Source organism: Thamnophis sirtalis, unplaced genomic scaffold, assembly GCF_051295495.1.
Source record: "Thamnophis sirtalis isolate CommonGarterSnake01/CBP01778 unplaced genomic scaffold, rThaSir2_p1.2 scaffold_2, whole genome shotgun sequence".
Classification (NCBI taxonomy): Eukaryota; Metazoa; Chordata; class Lepidosauria; order Squamata; family Natricidae; genus Thamnophis; species Thamnophis sirtalis.
In genome coordinates, this window is record NW_028261382.1 from 20,711,876 (window position 1) to 20,736,751 (window position 24,876).

Genomic DNA, 24,876 nt, shown 5'->3' on the forward strand with positions numbered 1-24,876 from the left:
GGAAATCTTCAATGCCATGTTTCCCTGAAAATAAGATCTCATTTTCTTTTGACCCCTGAAATAAGTGCTTGGCCTTATTTTCGGGGAGGTCTTATTATTTTTGAGATACAGGAGGCGGCGACCGTGGTCACCTCAGGGCTGCTGCTGTGTTGCAATATTTTCAGGGAAGGCTTATTAGAAGTAAATATCTACTTCTGCCTTCTCATCTGCAAGGAAATCATTTCTATAATCTAGAAGGGGACCTAATTTGGGCTGCAGGTAGGACTGGTTAGGAAAAAAACCAAGTGTTTCAGAGGCAAGCAGAGAATGAAGAATCAGAGTGATCATTATTACATTATTATTATTAAATTTATTTGCTGCCTTTCTCATGGTTTGAAGTGATTCTGCTTTTCCTTTCCTGGCATCATTATTTCACCCATGGCAATGTAGATGGGATGACAAATTGCAGCAGGAAGGTTCTCTTCCCACCCAGAATGACCCAGCAAATATAAATAGAAAAACCAAATATGAATATTTATTCCTTTCCTTCCTGGATGCAGGCACTCTGGCTTTCTGGGTGAAGCTATTCTCAGCTTCTGCAGAAAAATTTGCTTGTTGGGTTGCATAAAAGGAAGTTCAGTTTTCCTGGAGCACGTGACTATTGCTTGGTGCAAATGACAGATTCTTTAGTTGAGCGACAATACCCTTCATGGGGTATTGGTTCTGTCGAGCACTCGACACCCTATTTGAAATTCTCCAGCTCTGTCATTCAATCACAAAAAACTCAAATTTTAGGTTTTCTAAAAGGGATTCGAACCACCGAACTGCAGACCTTTTAGATCGACAAGCTCAGTGTCTTAGCCACTGAGCCACCGCGTCCCAATACCAAGTGTAACCATACACAAAACAGATTTCCAAGTTCAGAAGCAGTTAAACTTTGAATAAATTAGAATTTGTTCATGAAGGCCGTTTCATTCACTTTACAGGCACATTTTCCCCTGCAATTTTTCCTTTTGATGGAGCTGCTTAAAACTAGATCACAAAGTTGTATTTCATGTTAAGAAATATTTTTTCACCCCAAGGACTTCAACTTTTTGTGGTAATAAAGCTTTTCCGAAGTACTAAGAATAATGGAAGGACTATCTGCTAAGTGTTTAAAAGATTAATTTGTACACGGACTGGCAAAAACAAATTGCTGAGGCAACCAATATGTTTTTGTCATTCACTAATGCACTGTTCCTGTAAAGCAAGGCAATAAAAGAAAACAAACAGATAATAGTCCTTACATGAACGTTTCTCCTCTATTTCTAGTTCAGCATGAAATTTATTAGGTAAAGGGCCAATTATTCTCTTAATCTTGCTTCCCAGTTTAAAACTAATGCCAGTTTATTTTACAAGGCTATTGCAACAACATGAAATAGATTACAAGCACATGCTAAATAATTATATTTACTAAATGTAATTTGCCTCTGTGAGATATCTAATATCCAAGGATTAAATGCTTATCTTCAAAACAATGTTTTTAGCGGAATCAATTTACAGATTCAACTGTATGTTTTTCTACTGCTCAGTAAACAAGGGACATCCGTGCAAATGTGAACGGACCCTTTCATTCCCTTCTCTGATAAATAATTTAGCAAACCTAGGAAAATTAATTTAAAAGTCTGCTGCCCCCTGAATTACATATGATCAAAAAAGCAAGGAAACGAAGCTCTCCAAATACTTACTGTGAAATGGTGTTTGTATCTAGGTCAACACAGCTAACATCTGGCGGTGGGTCATAAAGATCAAAATATCTGGAATCAATTCCCACTATGAATGGACACGGTGCGCTCAGAACATCAGCCAGGGCTAGAGGGCAGAGAGGAATGTACGGGCATGGCCAGTGGAAAGGAAAGATCATCTTTCAAAAGAGAAGAACAAACATGTTGAATGCAGATAGCTAGATGTGCTTCAAGAAAAATAGGGTGGACAGTCTGTAACTCTTGAACTCATTTCAACCCACCCAAAGAGATGATTTAGACCTTGACCAAGAGTTCTGTGAGTCCCAAAAGAATACGTTCTAATCAATGTCTATGAAGATTCTCATCCAGGTCACAAAGGTGCTTTTTCAAAAGGCAATTGGACTTTCTTTTCTTTTTTAAAGTTTTTTTTTTTTTTTTTTGTACAACCATATCAATGCGTGAACAATGTGGCACCTGGGTGTCATACATTCCAATCAGAGGTGGGTTGCTCCCAGTTCGGCCAAACCAGTAGTGGTGATCTGGCCTGGGTTGCAGAACCAGCAGCGAGCCAGGCTGGCCATGCCCCCAAATAGGTCCCCTGGTCTTTTCTGCCGTTGCCGACATGTTTCTGCACATGCACAGAACAAATTTCAGTCAACTGCGCATGCACGAGCAACGCAAAGCAAATCGGTACCAACTGGTACAGGAACCCAGCCCTGATTCGAATACAAATAAAACTAATAGAATTAGTCATAGTTATTATTTTAAACCAATATATATATTTCTAATAGTAATACATATTTATATGCAATCTGTCATTATTCAATTATTCCATGTTTTTTTCTTATTATTGCTCTTATTTTATTATTAAAATGAATAATAATTAAAATAATAATATTATTATTAAAAGTATATGCACCATATTCCCCTTTTCTCTTATTTCTATCTCTTATTCTAACTTTTAATCATGTCATCTTTTGTTAAAAAACATTTTCTTTCTATCCTACTGAAGAAAGATTAGATTAGCTTCTAATCATGTCACCTACCCACATAAAAAAAGAAAAGAGAGAGGAAAAGAGAAGCCAATCAAAATAACACCAAAAATGAAAAATCATCTATCCATCATCTCATGCCCACTTTAATACTTTAATTGTTATGCTTCTTTTTTCTTTTTGACTTGAGCAATTGGACTTTCTTAGTTTTTCCACAAAGATGTTTCACTTCTCTTCCAAGAAGCTTCTTCAGTTCTGACCTGACCTTCAGTCAGAACAAGAAAAGCTTCTTGGATGAGAAGCAAAAGGTCTTCAAGGAAAAACTAAGTCCAGTTGCCTTTTGAAAAAGCACCTTTGGAATGTTTTGCAGAAGAAAAAGAAGGTTTCAGACTATACGCATCTCAAAGGATCTATGCATTCTTGTTATTAGGAGATAATATTGGAATGTTCATTTTATTGATTGTACTTATTGGTCCATGACTGAAATAAAGCAGAATCTGTCTGATTCTGCTTGATCCTCCATGAGGACTAGCATATTATTATCCTGGAAAAAGATGTTTCTTGACAAAAGAAAAGCTGTCTGCCTTGGAAGAAAAGGGAACATTCACGAACCATGTTCTACTTTCAATACTTGCACATCATTATTGAAAGTAGCCATTCCTTTCTTTTGAAATATTAATTAAGCCAATGGATAGATACAGTTGGGAAATTTTCATCAATAAACTGCTTGAAATAATAGTATTAATAATAACCCATGATTATTTATTGACATATCTATATTAAAGTGCTCTTCTCTGCACTCTAGAAAGTGTGCAGAGAAGAGCAACAAAGATGATTAGGGGACCGGAGGCTAAAACATATGAAGAACGGTTGCAGGAACTGGGTATGTCTAGTTTAATGAAAAGAAGGACTAGGGGAGACATGATAGCAGTCTTCCAATATCTCAGGGGCTGCCACAAAGAAGAGGGAGTCAAACTATTCTCCAAAGCATCTGAGTAGAACAAGAAGCAATGGGTGGAAACTAACCAAGGACAGAAGCAACTTAGAACTAAGGAGGAATTTCCTGACAGCGAGAACAATTAATCAGTGGAACAGCTTGCCTCCAGAAGTTGTGAATGCCCCAACACTGGAAGTTTTAAAGAAGATGTTGGATAACCATTTGTCTGATGTGAAGTAGGATTTCCTGCCTAGGCAGGGGGTTGAACTAGAAGATCTCCAAGATCCCTTCCAATTCTGTCATTCTATTCTATTCTATTCATTAGATTTATACCTCCCTTTTATTTATCTGTTAATTTGTACGAAATGGAGAAGAACCTTTGACAAGGACTGTGCAAATGATCTGAGCTAGATGAATAATACGGCTCTATTCTATTCTATTCCATTTCTATTCTATTCTATTTTCTATTGTATTCTAATAATATTCTATTCTATATATTAGATTTATACCTCCCTTTTCCATCAACAAAAGGATGTTTTATTTATCTCTGTTAATCTGTACGGAATGGAGAAGAACCTTTGACAAAGCTGTGCAAATGATCTGAGCTAGATGAATAATACGGCTCCGTAGCCATCTGTACAAACATCCTCAGGAGGTGAAAGCAGAACAAATAAAATGTTTAAAACATGACACTCAGCGTGAAGTGGAGGGCAGGAGGGGCTTGTGCTAGCTCAGTGGAATTTTTGACTTCATTTCTTTGAACAATTGGCCTTCCCACCTGCTCCACTAATGGTGTTCAAACCTCCTGCTCAGTTTGATCTGCAGCTGGTATTGAGCAAAGCACTCTAAAACCCCCGAGCTGAAGAATTTTGCAAACAGCTCTGGATCCTAGACAAGGGAGCAAAGGCCCATCAGAACATCAGAACCAGAACATCAGAATGACAGAGCTGGAAGGGACCTTGGAGGTCTTCTGGTCCAACTCCCTGCTCAAGTAGAGACCCTATACCCGTGATGGTGAACCTATGGCACGCGTGCCAAAGGTGACACACGGAGCCATTTGTTAGGGCACTCGAGATGTTGTCCTGTCAGCTTCAGTGTGCATGTGGTATTGGCCAGCTGACTTCGGCTTCCTTTAAGGCCATTTTTCGCCCTCCAGAGGATTCCTTGAAGGCTCTGGAGGGTGAAAAACAACCCAACGCACAAACCAGAAGTTTGGGAACAGACTTCCAGTTTGCCCATAGGGCTGTTTTTCGCCCTCCGGAGCCTTCAGGAAGCTTCTCTGAAGCCTCCTTTTCTGTTTATCTTAATTTGAAAATACTTGTTTGAGAAATTCTTACAACTTACAGAGACCAGGGCTTCAGTTACGCTGGTGAGGACAGAAGGGCGTAAAGAGTGGATGAGGATTTTATGTTCTGTCACCGCGAAGACTAGGAGATTTACAGCATTCTCAGGTCCCAGATTCTGCAGAAGAGCAGAAAACTTCCCTCCGCTACTAATCAAAGAAAAAGGAACAGAAATAAATACTACAAATGGCATCCTTTTTTCCAGGAACTGAACCACATTTTCTCCCCAATGTTAGCCCAGCATCGAATGACTCAGCATAAGGGTATTCGATTACTAGTCTGAGTAAGGCTAAAATTACACAGCACAGAATAGAATAAAAAAGCAGTTTCCCCTTTGGCGCGGCATTAACTTTTAAATAAAGTTGTAGAGTGAAGTTTGTAAATTAACATTTGCATACAGTCCAGCCAGAAATGGACTTTGTTCATGGCAAACAAGCCATTCAAGAGCAAACAAACAAGACATGGAATCAGAGGTGGACCGGTTTGGTTGAACCGGTCTGAACCGGCTTGGTTGCTGGAACCAGGGTTGCTGGTGGCGGCTTGGGGTGCTGGAACCGGCAGTGACCCAGGCCTGCCACGCCCCAAAACCAATTCTCTGGGTGGCGCCATAGGCAGCGCCATCTTGTTTTTGCCTTCTGCGCATGCGCAGAGCAATTTTTGTTGCACCGTGCATTTGTGCGCATGCCCGCACAGCGCATCCCTGAGTGAATTGGCCCTGCAGGTAACCCTTCTCACATTTTCTGAATCTGGTTTCATTCTTTCCTGCTTTCAATAACTTCATAAATCAAGAACAAATTATCATCTAGCTTTGACTGGTTTCCTCAGCTTGACTGCAAAGTCCCACCTCCTATTTTTGGTGTGTTTGACCTCCTTGCCTGGAGAAAAACCACAAACCAGAAACAGTTTTTTCAAAAAGGTTTATTTATTTATTGGCTTTCTTAATACATCTGTCAACTGCCCCAATCTTTCAGCTATGAATAATCTACCACAAAATGAAACAAACCAGAAACAGCAAAGCAGCGTTTCCCATCGTCGGCCATTTTGAGATTGTGGACTTCAATTCCCAGAATTCCACTGCCAGCATAGCCATCAAGAAGAATTCTGGCAATTGAAGTCCCTACCCTAGAAATGGCCAACGTTGGGAAACACTGCAATAAAGTACAGTACATGTACTCGATTTACGACCACAATTGAGCCCAACATTTCTGTTGCTACCTTAGACTTTAACTGAACTTTGCCCCATTTTACAACCTTTCTTGCCGGTTAAGTGAATCACTGCACTTATTAAGTGAATCACACCATTGGTTGTTAAGTGAATCTGGCTTCCCCATTGATGGGGCTTGTCAGAAGGTCACAAAAGGGGATCATGTGACTCCAGGACACTGCAACCATCATAAAGGTGGGTTGCCAAGCGGCCGAATTTTGATCACGTGACTGAATTTTTATCACGTTGCAAACATCATTAAGTGCAAAAAAAAACCAACGGTCATGTCAGGTTTTTTAGTGCTGCTGTAATTCTGAATGGTCACTAAATGAATGATTGTTAAGTTAAAATTATGACTATTGCAGTATCCTCACTGTCACGTGATCAAAATACACATGGCAACTGACATGTATTGATGACGGTTGCTATGTTACAGGGTCATGTTATCATCTTTTGTGGCTTTCTAACAAGTCTAGTCAATGGGGAATCCAGATTCATTTAACAACCGTGTGACTGATTTAACAACTGCAGTGATTTATTTAACAACTGTGGCAAGAAAGGTCATAAACTAAGGTGAAACTCACTTAACAACTGTCTTGCTTAGCAACTATCTCACTGACAGTCGTCATAAGTTGAGGACTACCTGTATATGAGGGCTGCCTGAGTAAGCAGGGGTGAAAAAGCAAGATAAATCCAGGTGCAACTAAAAGGAAACCCGTAGTGTAAAGTTCCTGCTTTTAAGTGGGTTATTTTTAATAGAGATTTCTTTTTCTGTCTTGTTTTCCTTATCTCAACCTTTAAGAATTAGAGAGGAAACAAATTCATTCATTCGGGTCTTTTCCCGTGTAAGATTGAGATTGTCTTGGCAACGTTTTGGCAAGGTCTCACTTGCTATCTTCAGGCTGGTGTTTTCGGCTTCGTGCTTGTTGCGAGTAAGGCGTGGTCGGAACTGTCGTCTTTCTATAAATCTTGGTGGGTAGATGTGAAGTGCTGGCTTTGTTGCTGTAAGTGGGTTGATTGGCTGTGTAGTTGCATCCTGATTGGAAGTTGGAGTTGATGTTTGTAGATTGGTGGGCTGTTTCATATCATCCTGTGTGGCTGAGGTGCTGGCTCTGTGTCCGTTTTTCTTTTGTGTTGTAACGACCTGAAAATGGTGAGTGGGACCTTGCCGAAACGTTGCCAAGACAATCTCAATCTTACATGGGAAAAGACCCATGTACAACAAGACTAGCATACCTACACCCGTGAAAATTTACGAAAACACACACACACACACACACACACACACACACACACACACACACACACACACATATTCCCATGTAAGATTGACAGTATCTTGGAGACGTTTCGATGAGGTCACACTCGTCATCTTCAATCTTACACGGGAAAAGACCGAATATGCCAAGACCTGCATACCTATGCCCATGAAAATCTATGAAAACACAAACACACACACACACACACACACACACACACACACACACACACACATCTGTTGGCTTCTTCATTAATTTCTAAATTGGTTGTTCATCCTTCACATAACAGCACACACATATATAGACACACACATATATATTTTACTTGCCTCAGCGGTAGAGGTGATGATATGGGCTGACTAAGAATCAGATTATCATGGGGTGATAGCTATAAAACAATAAAAGCATGGTTTTTATATTTACCTGAAGATTTAAATCTAAAGCAATTTGTTTGTCTAGAAAACATATTGCTGTCACAGAATTAATACCGTTGCTGTAAGCTTGAAAACATGATGGTTAAATATGCAGATCTCTAATGTTTTTTTTTAAAGTATATATATTAGCGTGAAATAGATATTATGGTTTGACTCCAGAATCTCAAGCAGCTTCAAGGGCTTCTATTTGCTTGCAAATGCTATAAAACTGCTTAAATAATTTATTACAGATGTCCTCCCCCCCCTCCCCCGCAAAAAAAAAAACCCAGGGAGTGCCCAGAAAAAATATGCAGGCTGAATATTTAAAAAAGTGCCAGATGTCTTTTTTGTAATTCACCTCCCACATCACATTTATTGCAGCTTTTAAACTTTAATACAGAATTGATTTTCGTAAAGGGAAAGTTTCCATCAATCAAATTGAATTGTAAAATGATTTAAAATAGCAAAAAAGGCATATATTTTTGGGTAGGGCCTAAGAAAGTTTGAAAATAGAATTGAATTCTATATCAAATGTGTTTGAGGTTTGTTTTTCAAAAAGGGATCCAGAAATATTTATTGGTGGACAGATTTAACATGCCAAATTTCTATCAAATGGGATTTTTTAAAAATTAGTATCCGATACTCTAGCTTTATTTTATAACGATAACATTTAGAAAAAGCCAATCGTTTTCTTTTATCAACAGCTCCCAGGCCTAGATATATTTAAAAAGTAGATAATCTGACAAATAAGCATCCTTGTAACATAAAAAGAGTGACATACACATTTCTTGATAACTTCCAGTGTCGAGTAGCAAATTTGCAGCTCCACGTCTGTAACATTTTTACGACTTTTATTTTTTTTAGTGGAACCTACTCGTCTGAACAAACATATGAACCGAATGGAATAAATGTGCACTTACCTGAACTAAAATCCTTGGTCTTTGTGGAGATGGAAAAGGAACCTTGTGCATAAAATGGGAAATATGCCTAAGGAGGGAATAAGGACTTTGTCTTAAGAAAAATAAATAAATCAGCAAGCTAAGAGAATATTCTTGGTTTATTGCTTGCAAAGATTAAAACCATATGAAACTAAGCAGGGATCTATCTATCTATCTATCTATCTATCTATCTATCTATCTATCTATCATATCTATCTATTCATCCATCCATCATCCATCCATCCATCCTCTCTCTATCATATCGCTTTCTATCTCTCATATCTATCCATCCATCATCCATCCATCCATCCATCCATCCATCCATCCAATCGGTCTGTCTGTCTCTCTCCCCCTCCATCCATCCATCCTATCTATCTATCTACCTACATATCTATCATCTCTCTGTCTCCCTCCCTCCCTCCATCATATCTATCTATCCATCCATCCATCCATCCATCATCTATCTAACCATCCATCCATATATCTATCATCTCTCCTCTATCATATCTTTCTCTATCTCTCATATCTATCCACCCATCATCTATCCATCCATCCATCCATCCATCGTGTCTCTCTGTCTTTCTCTCTCTCTCTCTCTCTCTCTCCATTCTATCTATCTATCTATCTATCTATCTATCTATCCATCCATCCATCCATCCATCCATCCATCCATCCATCCATCCATCCATCTATCTATCTATCATCTCTTTCTGTCTCCCTCCCTCCCTCCCTCCATCCATCCATCCATAGATTCAGACAGAAAGCTAAACTCTGGCCAATGTACTGTAGTAAGATCTCAGTTGCAAGCACAGCTGAGGAGACAAGCTGGGGAACAAACACCCCCAAGTGTACTTTTGATGAGTCATAAAGAATAAACTGAAGAATTTTGGTCAAACACTTTGCACAAACACATTATGGTATCATCGATCATGTGAAAAGAAAACAGGAGGACTCGGCTATGGCCAGAATGCATTCCGTCAATATTTGCAGCTGAAATACACACAAGAGATCTTGTTTCTAGATGTTGGCTTTTTATAACAGCAGTTAAATATAAAATGGATAGATTAAACCTCTACTTGTCCCCCAATTCTAGAAAGCAATGGCAAAAAAGTCAGATATTTCCTTTCCTATGGCCAACATAGAGGTCATTGTATCATTGTTGAGCTGTGTCTCCCCACCGCTACCCTGGAAGCTATCCCTAGAGCAGGGATGTCAAACACGATTTCACTGAGGACCAAATTAGGACTATGTTTGACCTCTGGGGGCCGGGGTGGGCATGGCCAGGGTAGGTGTGATCAGCTCAATGTCACTCATGTCGGGGGCGCCTGTGGTGGCAAAGTGCTGAGACAGGACTTCCCTCAGACACCCTCATTATAATCTCTCTCCTTCCTTCCTTCCTTCCTTCCTTCCTTCCTTCCTTCCTTCCTTCCCTCTTCCTTCCCTTTCTTCTTCCTTCCCCTCTTTCCTTCTTTTTCCTTCCTTGCTCTCTTCTCATCTTCCCTTTGTTTTCTTTGACTTCCCTCTCTTCCTTTCTCCTTTCCTGTCCCTTCTTGCATGCTCAAATGCTTTTGTTTTGTTCTGCTTTTAGTTTGTTTTGCTAGCCCTCTGCCAGTGGAAACGGAGCCTGGAGGGTCACACTATCAAGTTTGCATTGCAGCAGACCAGGAAAGGGGAAAAAAAGAATGACCAAATTTGAGGAGGGGACAGGATTTGAGGACAACGCCAGGAAGGCTTGCACCAGTTACCAAGAGCATAGGCTGGCTCAAATGCCCTTCCCATTGAAAAGATCAAAATTATGTATGGGATTTCTTTTGCCAATGGTTAGACAAAAAAACCTGGAAATGAAATTGTTTATCTACGTATTACTAGAAAGTCATAGTCATTGCTATGAAAGTTTGTTTCTATGAAATAGAGTACTTGATCATATGATATATAAAGGACAATAATGAATCTAATGTATAAGAGTGGGATGATTTGAACGTTATGTATAATTGTAAGTAGTGATCACATTATACTGGAAAGATTTTTATATGTTAAATGGACTAATGATGATGTAATGAATAATTGATACATACATGAATTGAAATACTCATAACTATTTGGATTAACAATGGAAAATTATTTCTGGAGTTGAATATGTCACACTATAAGTATTGTATACTTTATGGATGATTGGTGACATTGTGGTTAACTGAAAGTAATGATGTACAATATGAGTTGATGGGAATTTTATTTTTGTAAGGCCAATAGATAGAGATAGGTGATTTTATAATCTTATAAAGATTTATTGTTACTTAATAGATAATTAAGGATTTAAGGAAATAAGGTTTGTTTGAAATGAAGGAATATTAATGGTAACCTGAACACATAATGCTCAATGATAGCGATGTATTTAGTTATGTTTGATGGACAACCAGTGATCTTATTTCTAATTGTAAAAACTGATGCACAAAAGCTTGTAACCAAAAGACATGCTTGACAAAATTGAGGAAAGTTTTTTGTATGTGTTGTTTTGTTTTTTTTTTGTTTTAAAAAAATTAAAAAATATATTTTTTAAAAAAATTATGTATTCCAATGATGTGTGGAGCACAAAATACCCCTCCAACTTACTTCTCAATAGGAAGGACGTGTGGACCAGATATTGAATAGCGGTAAAGAAAAGTGAGGAATTTCTTGAAGGCGTCAAAGAATGGCCAGTGGGATAGTAGGCAGATGCACTTGTTCGTCTGAACGGTTTTGGAGCTGGGCAGGGCCATGAAGCCCAGTTGAGCCTTCTGTTTTTCTGTCAGGTTTTCCTCGGAGTACGTTTCGTAGAATTGAATAGCAGCACCATAGACCTGTAAGTGACAGTAGATTTCATTTAAGTGACATGCTGCATCTGCCAAGGATTTCCTTCAGGCCTAAGACATTCAAATAGATCTGCCATGGGCAACACTCAAAATGTAAGGCACATCTGCTGTAAACATTCCAAATGTGGTTTTTAGGAACCTGGGAAAATAAAAATAAGCTCTGGCCAAAATCTGCTTGCGCACATGTAGTGGTATAGCAGCCGGCAAAGGCATCACTTTTCAAAGAGCAATTGTTAATCTAAGGATGGATCCCAATGAGTCTCTCCTTTCTTACTTTTTTCAAGACTTTGGATAGAATCCAGTGCCCTTCCATCAAAAATTAATCTGGAAGAAATTTGGGGGTGGTGGTGGAAGAAATAGGACCTCCTCATTTCCAGGAAGAAAAGTTAGGTACAGATTAACCGAGTTGAAAGGGATCTTGTAGGTCACTTAGTCCAACCCCCCACCCAAGCAGGAGACCCTATATCATTTCTGACAGATGGCAGCCCAGTCTCTTCTTGAAAGCTTCCAGTGATGGAGCTCCCACAACTTCTGAAGGCAACTTCCGTTCCATCGGTTGATTGTTCTCATTGTCAGAAAATGTCTTCTTATTTCCAGGCTGAATTTCCAGGCTGAAAAGCAATTCTAGCAACAAAATGCTATAATCACATTTCCTTCTACATTTTGTAAAATTGCTCCTGCTCAAACAGACAGCAGAGAGCAATCCTCTTGTCACCCAAACTGAAGAAGCAAATTGTTTTGGCAACGATTCGGACAGACTGACAAACTCAAAATGTGTAAGGATGTTTCAGTATTCAGATAGTCCTCTGACTTATGACCGAGTCCAAACTTTCTGTTGTTAAGCAAGAAAGCTATTAAGTGAATTTTGCCCCATTTTATGACCTTTTTACCACTGTTGTTCTGTAAATTGCTGCAGTTGTAAACATAATAACATGGTCGTTAAGTGAATCTGGCTTTCCCCTTAACTTTGCTCGTCAAGAAGGTGGCAAAAGGGGATGACATGATCCCGTCATAAATACGAGTGAAATCCAGCAGAAATTTTGAGTAGTTCAAAGAATCAGCAAATGCCACCTCTGGTTGGCCCCAGAGTGGGGTGGCAATGGGGATTTTACAGTATCCTTCCCCTGCCACGCCCACAGAACCTGTAGTAAAAAAAATTGAATTTTACCACTGCTTCACACCCATTTGCACCATTCAGGTGACCTTGAGGACAGAGATAAACCTCCAAGTGGCCTCAATGTCTCTATAAAAAGGATGCAAATGACCAGCTGTCTGCAAGGAGTATAAATCCTTCCATTTCTCCACCAACCACTCAGAGCTGAAGAAACTTCTTGGATGAGAAGCTAAATGTCTTCAAAGAAAAAACACAAAAGTCCAGTTGCCTCCTGAAAAAGCACCTTTGGGACAACCAGGACCTGCGTGACTGAGAATCTCTACAGACCTTTAGCTACACAATTTGGGAAGAAGACACTTGGAATAGTGTGGGAGTAGGAATGGATTTCCAGAAAAAAAAATGCAGACTACAGGAACCAGGAGCACCAACTCAGGTGACACCGAGGACTACAGATAAACCTCCAAGTGGCCTCAGCGACCCTCTAAAACAGTGGTTCTCAACCTGTGGGTCAGGACCCCTTTGGAGGTCGAACAACCCTTTCACAGGGGTCGCCTAAAACTATCGGAAAACACATATTTTCAAAAAAAAATGGAAAACATAAAATAATTTGATGGTTGGGGGTCACCACAACATGAGGAACTGTATTAAAGGGTCGCGGCATTAGGAAAGTTGAGACCCGCTGCTCTAAAAGGATGCAAATGCCTGGAGAAGAAGCTTCTTGGACGAGAAGCGAAACATCTTCAAAGAAAAACAAAGGAAGCCCAGCTGCCTCTGGAAAAAAGCACCTTGGGGACAACCAGAACCTGGATGACTGAGAATCTCCATGGATACCGAAATGACATTTGAGGATCAATTGATCATACCTTTTCAGCTGAGGCTCCAGTGAGCACAAACGTAGAAAACACTGGGAGAGGATATTTGCTGTTGGAAGGCCAGCATTCAATGGTTGCCCCCATTGGCAGACAAAAAAGAGGGACTGACTCTGGCAGAGGAAATGAATCGTAGTCTTTTTCTGGATATCTGCATATGAGACCTAGAGGAAGCAATTTTCCGTGTCACTCAAAGGTTATGTACATAAGGAAAAAAAACTAAAATATATATGAACTCTAAGCATCATTTAATGACCCATAATCCCTTGTGGGGGATGGAGCTGAGTGATTACTGGCCGGATGCCTTTCCTGTCGCTAAGGCAGAGTTTTGTTCAGCAGATATATTCTGAGTGTGCCCAGAGAGAGAAATACCTGCCTCTACCTAGGATCGAACTCACAGCCACTGCACCTCTCCATATGTGAAATCTAATGCATATAGAAATAAAACGTTTTCAATTTCTCCACTTCTCTGTACTTCTACTTCCCTGCCAGCAATAGCAATAGCAATAGCAGTGGACTTATATACCGCTTCATAGGCCTTTCAGGCCTCTCTAAGCGGTTTACAGAGAGTCAGCATATTGCCCCCAACAATCTGGGTTGTTTACCCACCTCGGAAGGATGGAAGGCTGAGTCAACCCTGAGCCGGTGAGATTTGAACCGCTGACCTGCTGATCTAGCAGTAGCCTGCAGTGCTGCATTTAACCACTGCGCCACCTTGGCTCCAGTGCCAGGAGCACTGAAGGGCTTTCGTGGTGAAAGAATCTGTCGGTGACATCATCGTTGCTCCGGGGGATGCCCAGTTGGAGGCTCCCTGTGAAGTTGCACACCGAAGTGGTACACATTTATTTACCCTCTGTGGCCCGCTTTTGAACTGCTGGGTTGGCGGAAGCTGGAGCATGCGACAGGAGCTCACCCCAACCCACAGCAGAACGGGTCTCGAATGCCAGGCTGATGTTCATCAGCCCTGGGTTCTAACCTCGTGAGCCACCATACTCCTTCTATTCTGTAGAAAACAGTAATTGTTTTAATTCATTCTGATTCAAAATTAAGACCCAATGAATAAATCAGAGGCCAATTTGAATATTTGGCTGAATTTGCCTACCATTTCTTTGGTTTTGTTTGTTCATTTTTCTATAGCAATAGCACTTAGTCTTATATACTGCTTTATAGTGTTTTAGAGACCTCTCCAAGCATTTTACAGAATCAGCCTCTTGCCCTCAACAATCTGAGTCCTCATTTTACCCACCTTGGAAGGATGGGAGGCTGAGTCAACCTTGAGTCTGGTGAGATTCGAACTGCCAAATTGCAGGCAGCCGGCAGGCAGCAGAAGTAGCCTGCCACGCTGCACTCTAACCACTGCGCCACCGTGGCTCTTGTAGCTGCCCTTGTCAATTCAAATTGACTCTTATTTTGCTAAATTTGATTAGTTCTAACAATGGTTGTATCTTCTGTGGATGAGTTCATTGTGGTGCAATCTCAAGACAGTTTGTTGCTTTGTGATTCAGTGTGTTGTGCAAAATCAGGTGGCAGGATTAATTAATATAGTAACCTTAAAATTAACCAAGCTTCCTATGTGCAAACACAGCCACGAAATAATACCGTATCTGTTCTACACAAGCTATATAGCCTGCTTCTTCTGACCACTAAGAGAATGAAATTCATGGAAAACTGAACAGGTAAAACTCAAATCCAACAGGTAGCCTAACTCAAAATTACTGTGCCAGGAATATTCATTTGTGTTTCAAATATTTTAAATTGAACACCGTGTAGATGTTTGAAAACATCTTCAACTAGAGCAAATGAGGAGAATTCAAAGTCCGATGTGGCTCAATTTCCCATTACTTATTTATTCACTACACATAGTCCTCAACTTACGACCTCGATTGAGCCCAAAATTTATGTTGTTAAGGGAGACATTTGTTAAGGGGGCTTTGCCTTATTTTACAACCTTTCTAACCATACTTGTTAAGTGAATCATTGCAGTTAGTAATACGGTTGTTAAGTGAATCATTGCAGTTAGTAACACGGTTGTTAAGTGAATCGGAGCTCCGCATTGACTTTGCTTGTCAGAAGGTGGCAAAATCTGTTCAAATGACACTGCAACTGTCATAAATATGAACCAGTGGCCAAGTTAGATCACACGACCACAGGGATGCTGCAATGCTTATAACTATGGAAAAAATGGTCATGGTGCTTTTTTTTCAGTTCCTTTGCAACTTTGAATGGTCATTAAACGAACTGTTGTAAATTGAGGATTGCCTGTTATTTATAGTTCTCAAGGCAGCCTTTTAAATTATCTAACCTTCAGCACCAGAACAGATCTGTAGCCGAACTCACCATGCAAAAGAACATGTGCCACATTTATCTTATTACACAAACATGTATGCTACCTGATTCACTGCTACAGGATGCAATTAAGAGCATCCTTGGCAAGTGACACTCCAGCAATTTGTCTCCACATTTCCTGTGTTGAAGGTGGTCCTAAGGCATTCTGATCCACTCTTAAATATCTGAGCAAAGACGATGCCTCTGTTAGGCTGAAAACTGGAAGTGTAGCTCTCACCCTGTCCTCTGAATAACCAGTCAATGAGTCTGTTCCAGCTTCTTTCTGCATGACATCACTTCAGATGCATGGAGACGGCCTTCATGTCTCCCCTTTGCCTTTTCTGATCTAGATTGTGATAGATTCAAATCTGTCGCCTATTTTTCCTGTTGGTTTCCAAACACTCGTTTTTCTGACTGGCTGCATTTTGGTTTCTGCAGGTTCTTCTGAACAGGGAATGGCAAAAAGTTCGCGTGGAAATGTTGCGTGCATGCTCGTTAGGGCCGCGCTCCAGAAAAGCCAAACTTCTAGGTTCTAGAGAGCCTGAGGTTCAGCTGGCAGGCGCACATGCACAGGGTGGTTGTTGGCAGTGCTACACGCGCAAAGGGATCGCGCTCTGGAAAAGCTGAACTTCTGGGTTCTGGCACGCATGCGCACCTGACAATCAGCCAGTGCACATGAGCACACTGCTTTTCGGCATTCCTGTGCGCGAAAGACATCTGATCGTTGTGCACGCATGTGCAGTGGAAGACAAACAGGCAAGGCCATACATGCCGGGCAACATGGCTTCACGTGACACTTTGGGCACGCCTGTCATAGGTTCGCCATCACGGTTTTAGGGGTTAAGACCAGAATCAGAGCATCATGAGCCATGGCAGCACAGTGATTAGAATGCAGTATTACAGGCTGACTCTGCCCACTGCCAGGAGTTCGATTCCAACCGGCTCAAAGTTGACTCAGCCGTCCATCCTTCCAAGGTGGGTAGAATGAGAACCCAGATTGTTTGGGGGCAAGAAGCTGACTGTGTAAACTGTTTAGAGAGGGCTGGAAAAGCACTGTGAAGCGGTATATAAGTCTAAGTGCTATTGCTATTGCTTCATCTGTCTATCTATATATCTGTGGTGCTCACTGCCAGGAGTTCGATCTTGACCTGCTCAAGGTTGCCTCAGCCTTCCATCCTTCCAAGGTTGGTAAAATGAGGAGATATAAATCAGGTGTCCCCAACCTGTGGGGTTTGCAACCGGGCTGCAGGCCGCAGAAACGGCTGGTGAGCTCATCAGCACTTGCACGAGCAATGAGCGAGCATGCACGTGCGTTCCCCATTTAAGTGCGCAGCAGGCGTGCATGCACACTGCTTGTGCAAATGGAGCTATGTATGCCGCTCGTGCAGAACCCTTCCCCTCTTCCCCCTCCCACCCCCGCCAGTCCACAAAGCCAAAACATTGGGAAACTCTGCTATAAACTTCTATATGGAACGGTGTATAATTGCTATTGCTATCATCCAATTGGAATTATTATTTCTCATGATATAATGCTTCGTGGTTCTTTCTCATTAATTGGAGATTATGCTGAGCAGCCTAAGATTGCATGAGCTTTGTTGGCATTTGCATCACACCGCTGGCTTATATTCAGTGTAATTATCTAGGACTCCTAAATGTGTGTTTTTTTTTTAACATGTCAAGACAAATATCCTTCTGGCAAGCCAAGTTTCTTCCATCCCTTTGATGTCCTCCAATTTATTTATTCCTTTTGTTTGGGAATCTGTTTAGCCTACATTCATGGCATTCAAAGGTCTAAAAAAAAACCCACCAACTCTTTCAAAAAAGGAATAATTTTTTTTAAAATTATTGTGGACATCACAACTGTGACCAGGGTAGATGTTATGTTCGTTTATCTCTTTAGAAGGCTGCTCTTTGAATAATTTATTCTAAAACTATGCAAAGTTTCCTGCAGGCTTTCAAATCCTGCCTTATGTTATATTAATTGAGCCCAATTTCCCTTGTGGAACCAAACAGAAAACAAAGGTTAGCTTATTGAAGTTATTCACTGATGAATTGACCAATAAATGCAGGGGCAACTTCTTTAGTTGTTAGTAATACATCCAAAAAGTAAAAGTATAAAATAATTTGTTTTTACTAAAGACGTTGTTGAATTGGATTCAGGTTTGGTGATTTAAGAGTTTTATATTTGGATCTCTGTGTACTCATTTCATGGCTGCCACTTAATCTCCATTGTTTTGACTAGCATTATTTTTCACACTGCTATCATTATTCTCTTAATAACAAATGTGGGTGGTAAACTGTGTATCTATTTGGCAACCAAACAGGGCCACCCAGCTGTAAGACTGTGGCTTATGCAGCTATCAGATTATTAGAAATTCAAAATAAAAGGGTGAAAAGGCTATTAAAATAGTCTAACAAAGAACTATGTATAGAGGGAATCTTTCTCAATCTGTCGGGACATTCAGCTCTGCAAGACAGCTACATTCAAGGCCTTTTCCTGGTCTTAGTTCTCAGGAAGATTCTCCCAGAAATCTTCCCATTAGAAGATTAGACCTGACACAGAATTACATCAGAGGTCTCCAAACTTGTTAGGTTTTAGACTTGTGGACTTCAATTCCCAGAATTCCTTAGCCAGCAGAGCTTGAAGACTTGAAGCCTCAAACCCCCACAGCTTCAACCTCAAACTGTCTACCGTGGATCTCACCCCATTCCTAAGAGGATCGTAAAGGGGTCATTCATAAGCGCACCAGCGTGCCTACTGTCCCTGTCCTACTGTCCCCATTTATCTGTATTTACTTCCCTTATTCATGTTTATGTTCATACCTATTCTTGTTATCTTGTACATGTTTGACAAATAAATAAATAAGACTTAAAAGGTGACAAATTTGGAGATCCTTGGATTAGATTAAGGTTAGACCTTCATGACCAAGGTCCCTTCCAATCCTATCATTCTATGTTCTGCATCTTTTTCAATATTATTCTTTTTTTTTAAAGTATCTTTTAAAATATATTTTGGTGTACTTCTTATTGCAATTGATTGCCTCAAATAGTTGACTGAACCGAAAGGTGGGATATCAATGGAATAAATCAAATTAGCAATCAAATAAAAATCTTTGAAAAATGCAATCAACGGAATTTTGGATGCTGCCCTCTCTCCAAACGCCTGTAATGTATCTGTGTCACATGAATCGCTTTTCCCTTTGCAGTGCTTGGAGGAGCTGCGGTTCCATTATTTCATTATACAAAATACTTTGAGAAACCAGTTGACAAATTCTATGTCCTAAGTTCAGGTAGGAATTTTTAAATACTGGTTGTATCAGACAGCACAGCTACTTTTACGATGCTCCTAACTTTTCCCATGAGTTCAACGCTGCTACTTCGACTGTGCTACTTTCAGGAGCACAGTCAGAAAATGCAGTTTGACATTTTGCTCTGTGGATTACATACTATACTGAAATCTCTGAAGTATTTCAACAGGCTTGTCCAGGCAGGCTCTGTAGGGAAAAAAATAGTGCTATTTCTATGCTTAGCTGTTTATACCTGTACGCCTCCAGAGTTTCACAATTAAGTTTTCTTTTGTTTTCTTTTCAAACTCAACAACAGCTATGAAGACACTTGGCCCTGAAATATCACACCTAGAATTCCCTTGCTGGGGGAAGAGTGGCTACTTGAGACAGCCTAAACCTAAACTAGTGTATGGAATACTCCATACAGTTCTGGTCACCACGATACAAAAAAGATTCTGAGACCCAAGAAAGAGCAACAAAGATAATAAGGGGTCTGGAGGCTAAAGAATACAATGAAAATTGGGGAATTAGGTCGCTCTAATCTAATGAAGGCAAGGGTTGACTTGACAGCACTCTTCCAATATTTGAGGAGTGTTAAAGAGCCGAGGTGGCGCAGTGGTTAGGGTGCAGTACTGCAGGCCACTTCATCTGACTGTTATCTGCAGTTCAGCGGTTCTAATCTCACCGGCTCAAGGTTGACTCAGCCTTCCATCCTTCCGAGGTGGGTGAAATGAGGACCCGGATTGTTGGGGGCAATATGCTGACTCTGTAAACCGCTTAGAGAGGACTGAAAGCCCTATGAAGCGGTATATAAGTCTAACTGCTATTGCTATTAAAGAACAGAAGGGTCTCTTTAGGACAAGAAGCAATGGGTGGAAGACCATTAAAGAGGTCTAAGAACTTAGAACTAAGGAGGAATTTCTCGGCAAGGAGAACAATAAATCAATGGAATGGTTTTCACCAGAAGTTGTGGGTGCTCCATCTCTAGAGGCTGTTAAGAAGAGATTGGATATCCATCTTGCCAGAATGATACAGGGTTTCCTGCTTGAGCAGTGGGTTGGAACAGAAGACCTTTGAGGTTCCTTCCCACTTTATTATTCTATGTTCTATATTCTAAATATGTTAGATTAACAGAACAGAATAACAGTGTGAGAAGGGGCCTTGGAGGTCTTCTAGTCGAACTCCCTGCTCAAGCAGGAGACCTTATACCATTCCAGAAAAGTGGCCGTCCAGTCTCTTCAAAGCTTCCAGTGATAAAGCACCCACAACTTCTGTAGGCAAGCTGTTCTACTGATTAATCGTTCTCACTGTCAGGAAATTTCTCCTTATTTCTAGGTTGTTTCTCTCCTTGATTAATTTTCATCCATTGCTTCTCGTCCTGCCTTCAGGTGCTTTGGGGAAGAGGTTGACCCCCTAGGTTGACATGTAATCCATAAAACCATGACATGTAATCCCAGAAACATTTTTGAAATGAATTGACCACCCTTACCTGCTTTGTATGATATGGTGTTTGTTTTTGCCACAGATTTCTTATAACACAAGTAGGCTGATAATCCCCACTGTGGAAACATAACATTGAAAAAGGCAGATTAGCATTCTAGGCCATGTAGAAGCACAATGTTCTATTCTAGGTAATGTAGAAACAAAATGTTGGATCATAAAGTGTTAAACAAATTCGATAACACAAGCTATGTTCCATAAAATGCTGCTTCTTTAAACCAACTTTTCTAATTACAAATGGAACGTGCTCAACAATCATATGAAATAGTTTATTTTTTCATATAGGTAAAAGATAGCAACCTTTTTTCCTCTTTTCTATTGGATTCATGCTGACTTAAACCTTTTGGGGCAAAGTGCTTAGCTCTCCTAACTTGCAATTACTCACTCTAGGATCCACTTTTAGCAAAAATATTATGCAATTCGAGGATTTCTGTGCAGTATTAACTTATTTCTGCTGCTAGCAACATGTCTATGCAAACAAAATGTTTACGGTATCCCACTAAACGTTGCCACACATCTAAATTCCAGGGCAGACCAGAAGTAAAGGGGAAAGGGCTACCAACAACAACAAAAAAAGCATTTTGGACAGAGACATTTGGGGGGGGGGGGCAAAAGGCATGTTTTCATGTATTATGCACATGATAAAATATACATTTGACTTAGCTGTCAAAGCTAAATTATAAACTAGCTAAGGACATCGAGAACAGGCAAAGAGCAAAATTTCCATTAACTGCAAAGGCAGTAAGAGAACTTGGGAGAATATGAAATTTCACAACATCCAAGCATGTAAAAATAATCATGAAGAGGTATCTTCATAATCAACCACTTATATTCAACACATAATCTCCTTGCCCACCAGTTGCTATTAAAGTTAACTTGTCTTTGTTTGTCAATCTTGCTTCTGAAAAAATTTATCTTATGTCTATCATCATTAGTATTTTTTTCTCTTCTGTGTCCTGGAATCTAGGGTAGAGCTCCAATTCGTCGAATTCCCTTTTCCACATTCCCTTTCCATTTTCACCCACATTTGCTCCATTATTACATTCATCTATTTTCTTTATCTTCTATATCTTCATTCTCCCCTTTAATTTTGGAGACTTCAACCCCATCATCTTTTGCTGTGAGGAAGACCAGTCTTTCCAGCTTCTTCTCAATTATCCCATATCCTTCCAATAGATTTTGAATTCCAGCCAAGATATTTTGGAATTTTAAGGTTTCCTCATCTAAGTATTGACCCATGTTTCCAAAACAGAAGAGAGAAAGAAAAGAAAAAAAACCAATAATGACTGCCAGTCTAGTCTTCCAGGCTTCTCTTAGCTTTTATTTTATTTAAGTTGACTTAAACACAAGTTCTTTTATGTTCTTCAAAGGGGAAGGGTTCTGTTCCCCCTCTTTCTTTCTTTCTTTCTTTCTTTCTTTCTTTCCTTCCTTCCTTCCTTCCTTCCTTCCTTCCTTCCTTCCTTCCTTCCTTCCTTCCTTCTCTGCCAAAATAGTTCTCAGAGGCACCTATGAAAACAGTTGGTGCCCTTGGTTTTTTATCAGTTTCTGTAAACAAGTTGCAAACCCTTCAGCTGCAGAGTTAGTGAAGTCAAATAAAGAAAGAGATACGTTGTTTAAAAAAAAAAACTCCGACTGGCAGTTAATTTTCACCTTCTGTAGGAAACAAAGTTCTTTAGATTGCTTTTAGTGTGATTTAATAACAAGTAATAGGAAGAACTGCTAAAATAAAAAGGAAGGTTTTAATCCAGAAGTCAAAAAATAAGCAACAAGAAGCAGAAGGAAAAAAATCAATCCGTTCACTTTAAGAGGAGAAATGGAGAATGTGACGGACATTTCAATCCACAAAAAATAGTTACAATGACAAAGGGGGAAAAAAACTTTCCACAGCGATCCCATTAGGATTATTTTCGCAGCTCAGTTCTTTTGTTTAAGGATCAATTTGGCTTTAAGGAAACATTTCTTTGGGCAGTCTTTAGCAAAATAGAAAAAATACCTCACCAGATGGACTCACTTTTTCTTTTCACTTCCTTCCTTCCAGAGCGTCCCGCCTAGGGGCTGCCTGTTCACCGCGGGCTTGAAGCACTTCCCTTGGGTCTAACAGGGATTTTGCGATATCCCTGAGACCAGCAAGGCTTTGTCTTCCTGATCACTGTCTCTACGGGACGGTTTAGGTCTCAAAGGACCCTCCAGCGGCAAAAGTGTCAACGGCGGTCTCAGAGTGTCGAGACTGCATGCTGTAACGTCGCAACATGGCTCCTCTTTTCCCTGCATTTTGTTTTTGTTGCCTAAATGTGGAACCTTACTCTTTTCAGCATTGAATTTCATTTTATTAGATAGTGCCTAATGTTCAAGTTTGTCAAGATCCTTCTGTATCTTGAGCCTATCTTCTGGAGTGTTGGCTATTTCTACCAGCTTGGTGTCATCTGCAAATTTGATGAGTTCCCCATTTATTCCCTCATCCAAATCATTGATGAAGATATTGAAGAGTACTGGGCCTGAAACAGAGCCTTGGGGTACTCCACTGCATACTTCCCTCCACGTAGATGCAGTTCCATTGAGGACTATACGTTGAGTGCGGTTGGTCAGCCAGTTACGAATCCATCTGGTGGTGATGCTGTCTAACCCACATCCTTCTACTTTATCTAGTAGTAGGTTATGGTCTACCTTATCAAATGCCTTACTGATGTCCAAGTAAACTATATCGACGACATTCCTCTGGTCCACTAATTTTGTCACATCATCAAAGAATGCAATAAGATTAGTCTGGCATGATCTGTTTTTGACAAACCCACGTTGGCTTTTGGCTATTACTTTGTTTGCTTCTAGGTGTTCGCTAATTCGTTGCTTGATTATTTTTTCCAGAATCTTTCCTGGTATTGAGGTCAGGCTGATAGGTCTGTAGTTTTATCTTATCGGAGTTCCCCCAGTTCTAACATCTGACGAACTGATACCATTATTTCATTTTTTAAAAGCTGTTTTCTACATTAGCCTTTTTCAGCATTGTGTTTTCGAGAAACTGTGTAAAGGAGACAGGCTAGATGACGGTCTTCTATCATGTAAACCAGCCTACAGGTAGTCCTTGCCTTACGGCCACAATTGAGCCCAAATTTCCCATTGCTAAGCAAAACATTTGTGAAATGAGTTTTGCACCATTTTACAACCTTTCCTGCCACAATTGTTAAGTGAATCGCTGCAAATATTAAATTTCTCTATTTTGACAAGCAGAGTATTAAGGCAGTCCTAGCCATTCTTATAACAGAATAGCATGATAAATTGGGCAATAATAGAAACCGCTGCCAAAACATGATATACTCTACAATATAAAGGCTGGGAATCTATGGTGTTAAGGTTTAGTAGCAAAGGCAATCTGGAATCTAGAGCAGTGATGGCGAATCAAGTGCCAAAAAGGGAGCATTTCGCCGAAAGGGAACACCAAGTGCTGAAAAGGGAGCACTTCATGCATGCGCATTCATCTGGGCCGTGACCAGGAAGAGGAGCTACTCAGAGAGCATGCGTGCACCAGAAAATGCACTTGCGGTTTCTGGTGAGCACCTGCGTGCCAGGCAGGTAGACTTTCAGTTACTGGTGCGCATGCATCCACGATGATCATCTGGCCGGCGTGCATGCTCACGCTGGAAAATGGAAGACCAGCTCTTCCAGTTTCCGGCACGGCCGCACATACAAAGGTCAGCTGATTGTCGTGCACGCATGCCTTCCAGAAACCTAGAAGAGGAACAGGCGACGCCATGTGTGCCAGCCGACATGGCTCTGTGTGCCACTTTGGGCACGCGTGCCATCGGTTCGCCATCATGGTGCTAGTGAATCTCAGGACCAGCAGTAATAGGAGTTCAATGAAGACCCATAAAATTTAAACCTATAAGAAATTAATAACATTAATAACATTTATTACATGGGAAGCTTTGTCTGCTTAATTTTTTGCAATTTTAAAACGAAGAAGGCTGCTGTTTTACTGTCACCATAATTTGTTCCGATCACTGCGATTGGAACAATATGTAAGCTCTCCGTAATTAGAAATTAATTTTAAAATTCAAATGTGTTGATCATGCTTCTCTTTCAGCTGTCAAAATGCACATGGTTTTGCCTTTTTTTTTTCTAAGGAAGGACCGAAAACCACATTTTATC

The 24,876-nt window shown here is 40.4% G+C and overlaps 1 protein-coding gene across 1 annotated transcript in view; it reads right to left on the reverse strand.

The window, feature by feature from the left end:
• DENND4A (DENN domain containing 4A) overlaps nt 1-24,876 on the reverse strand; it is a 92,825-nt gene that overhangs the window by 48,277 nt on the left and 19,672 nt on the right. The window contains exons 4-10 of the mRNA XM_087704376.1: nt 20,723-20,792; nt 13,616-13,785; nt 11,400-11,626; nt 8,772-8,838; nt 7,768-7,826; nt 4,977-5,121; nt 1,707-1,882 (exon numbers count right to left, since the gene is read on the reverse strand). Coding sequence (XP_087560502.1) covers nt 1,707-1,882; nt 4,977-5,121; nt 7,768-7,826; nt 8,772-8,838; nt 11,400-11,626; nt 13,616-13,785; nt 20,723-20,792 — 914 coding nt within the window. The remainder of the gene's footprint in view (nt 1-1,706; nt 1,883-4,976; nt 5,122-7,767; nt 7,827-8,771; nt 8,839-11,399; nt 11,627-13,615; nt 13,786-20,722; nt 20,793-24,876) is intronic.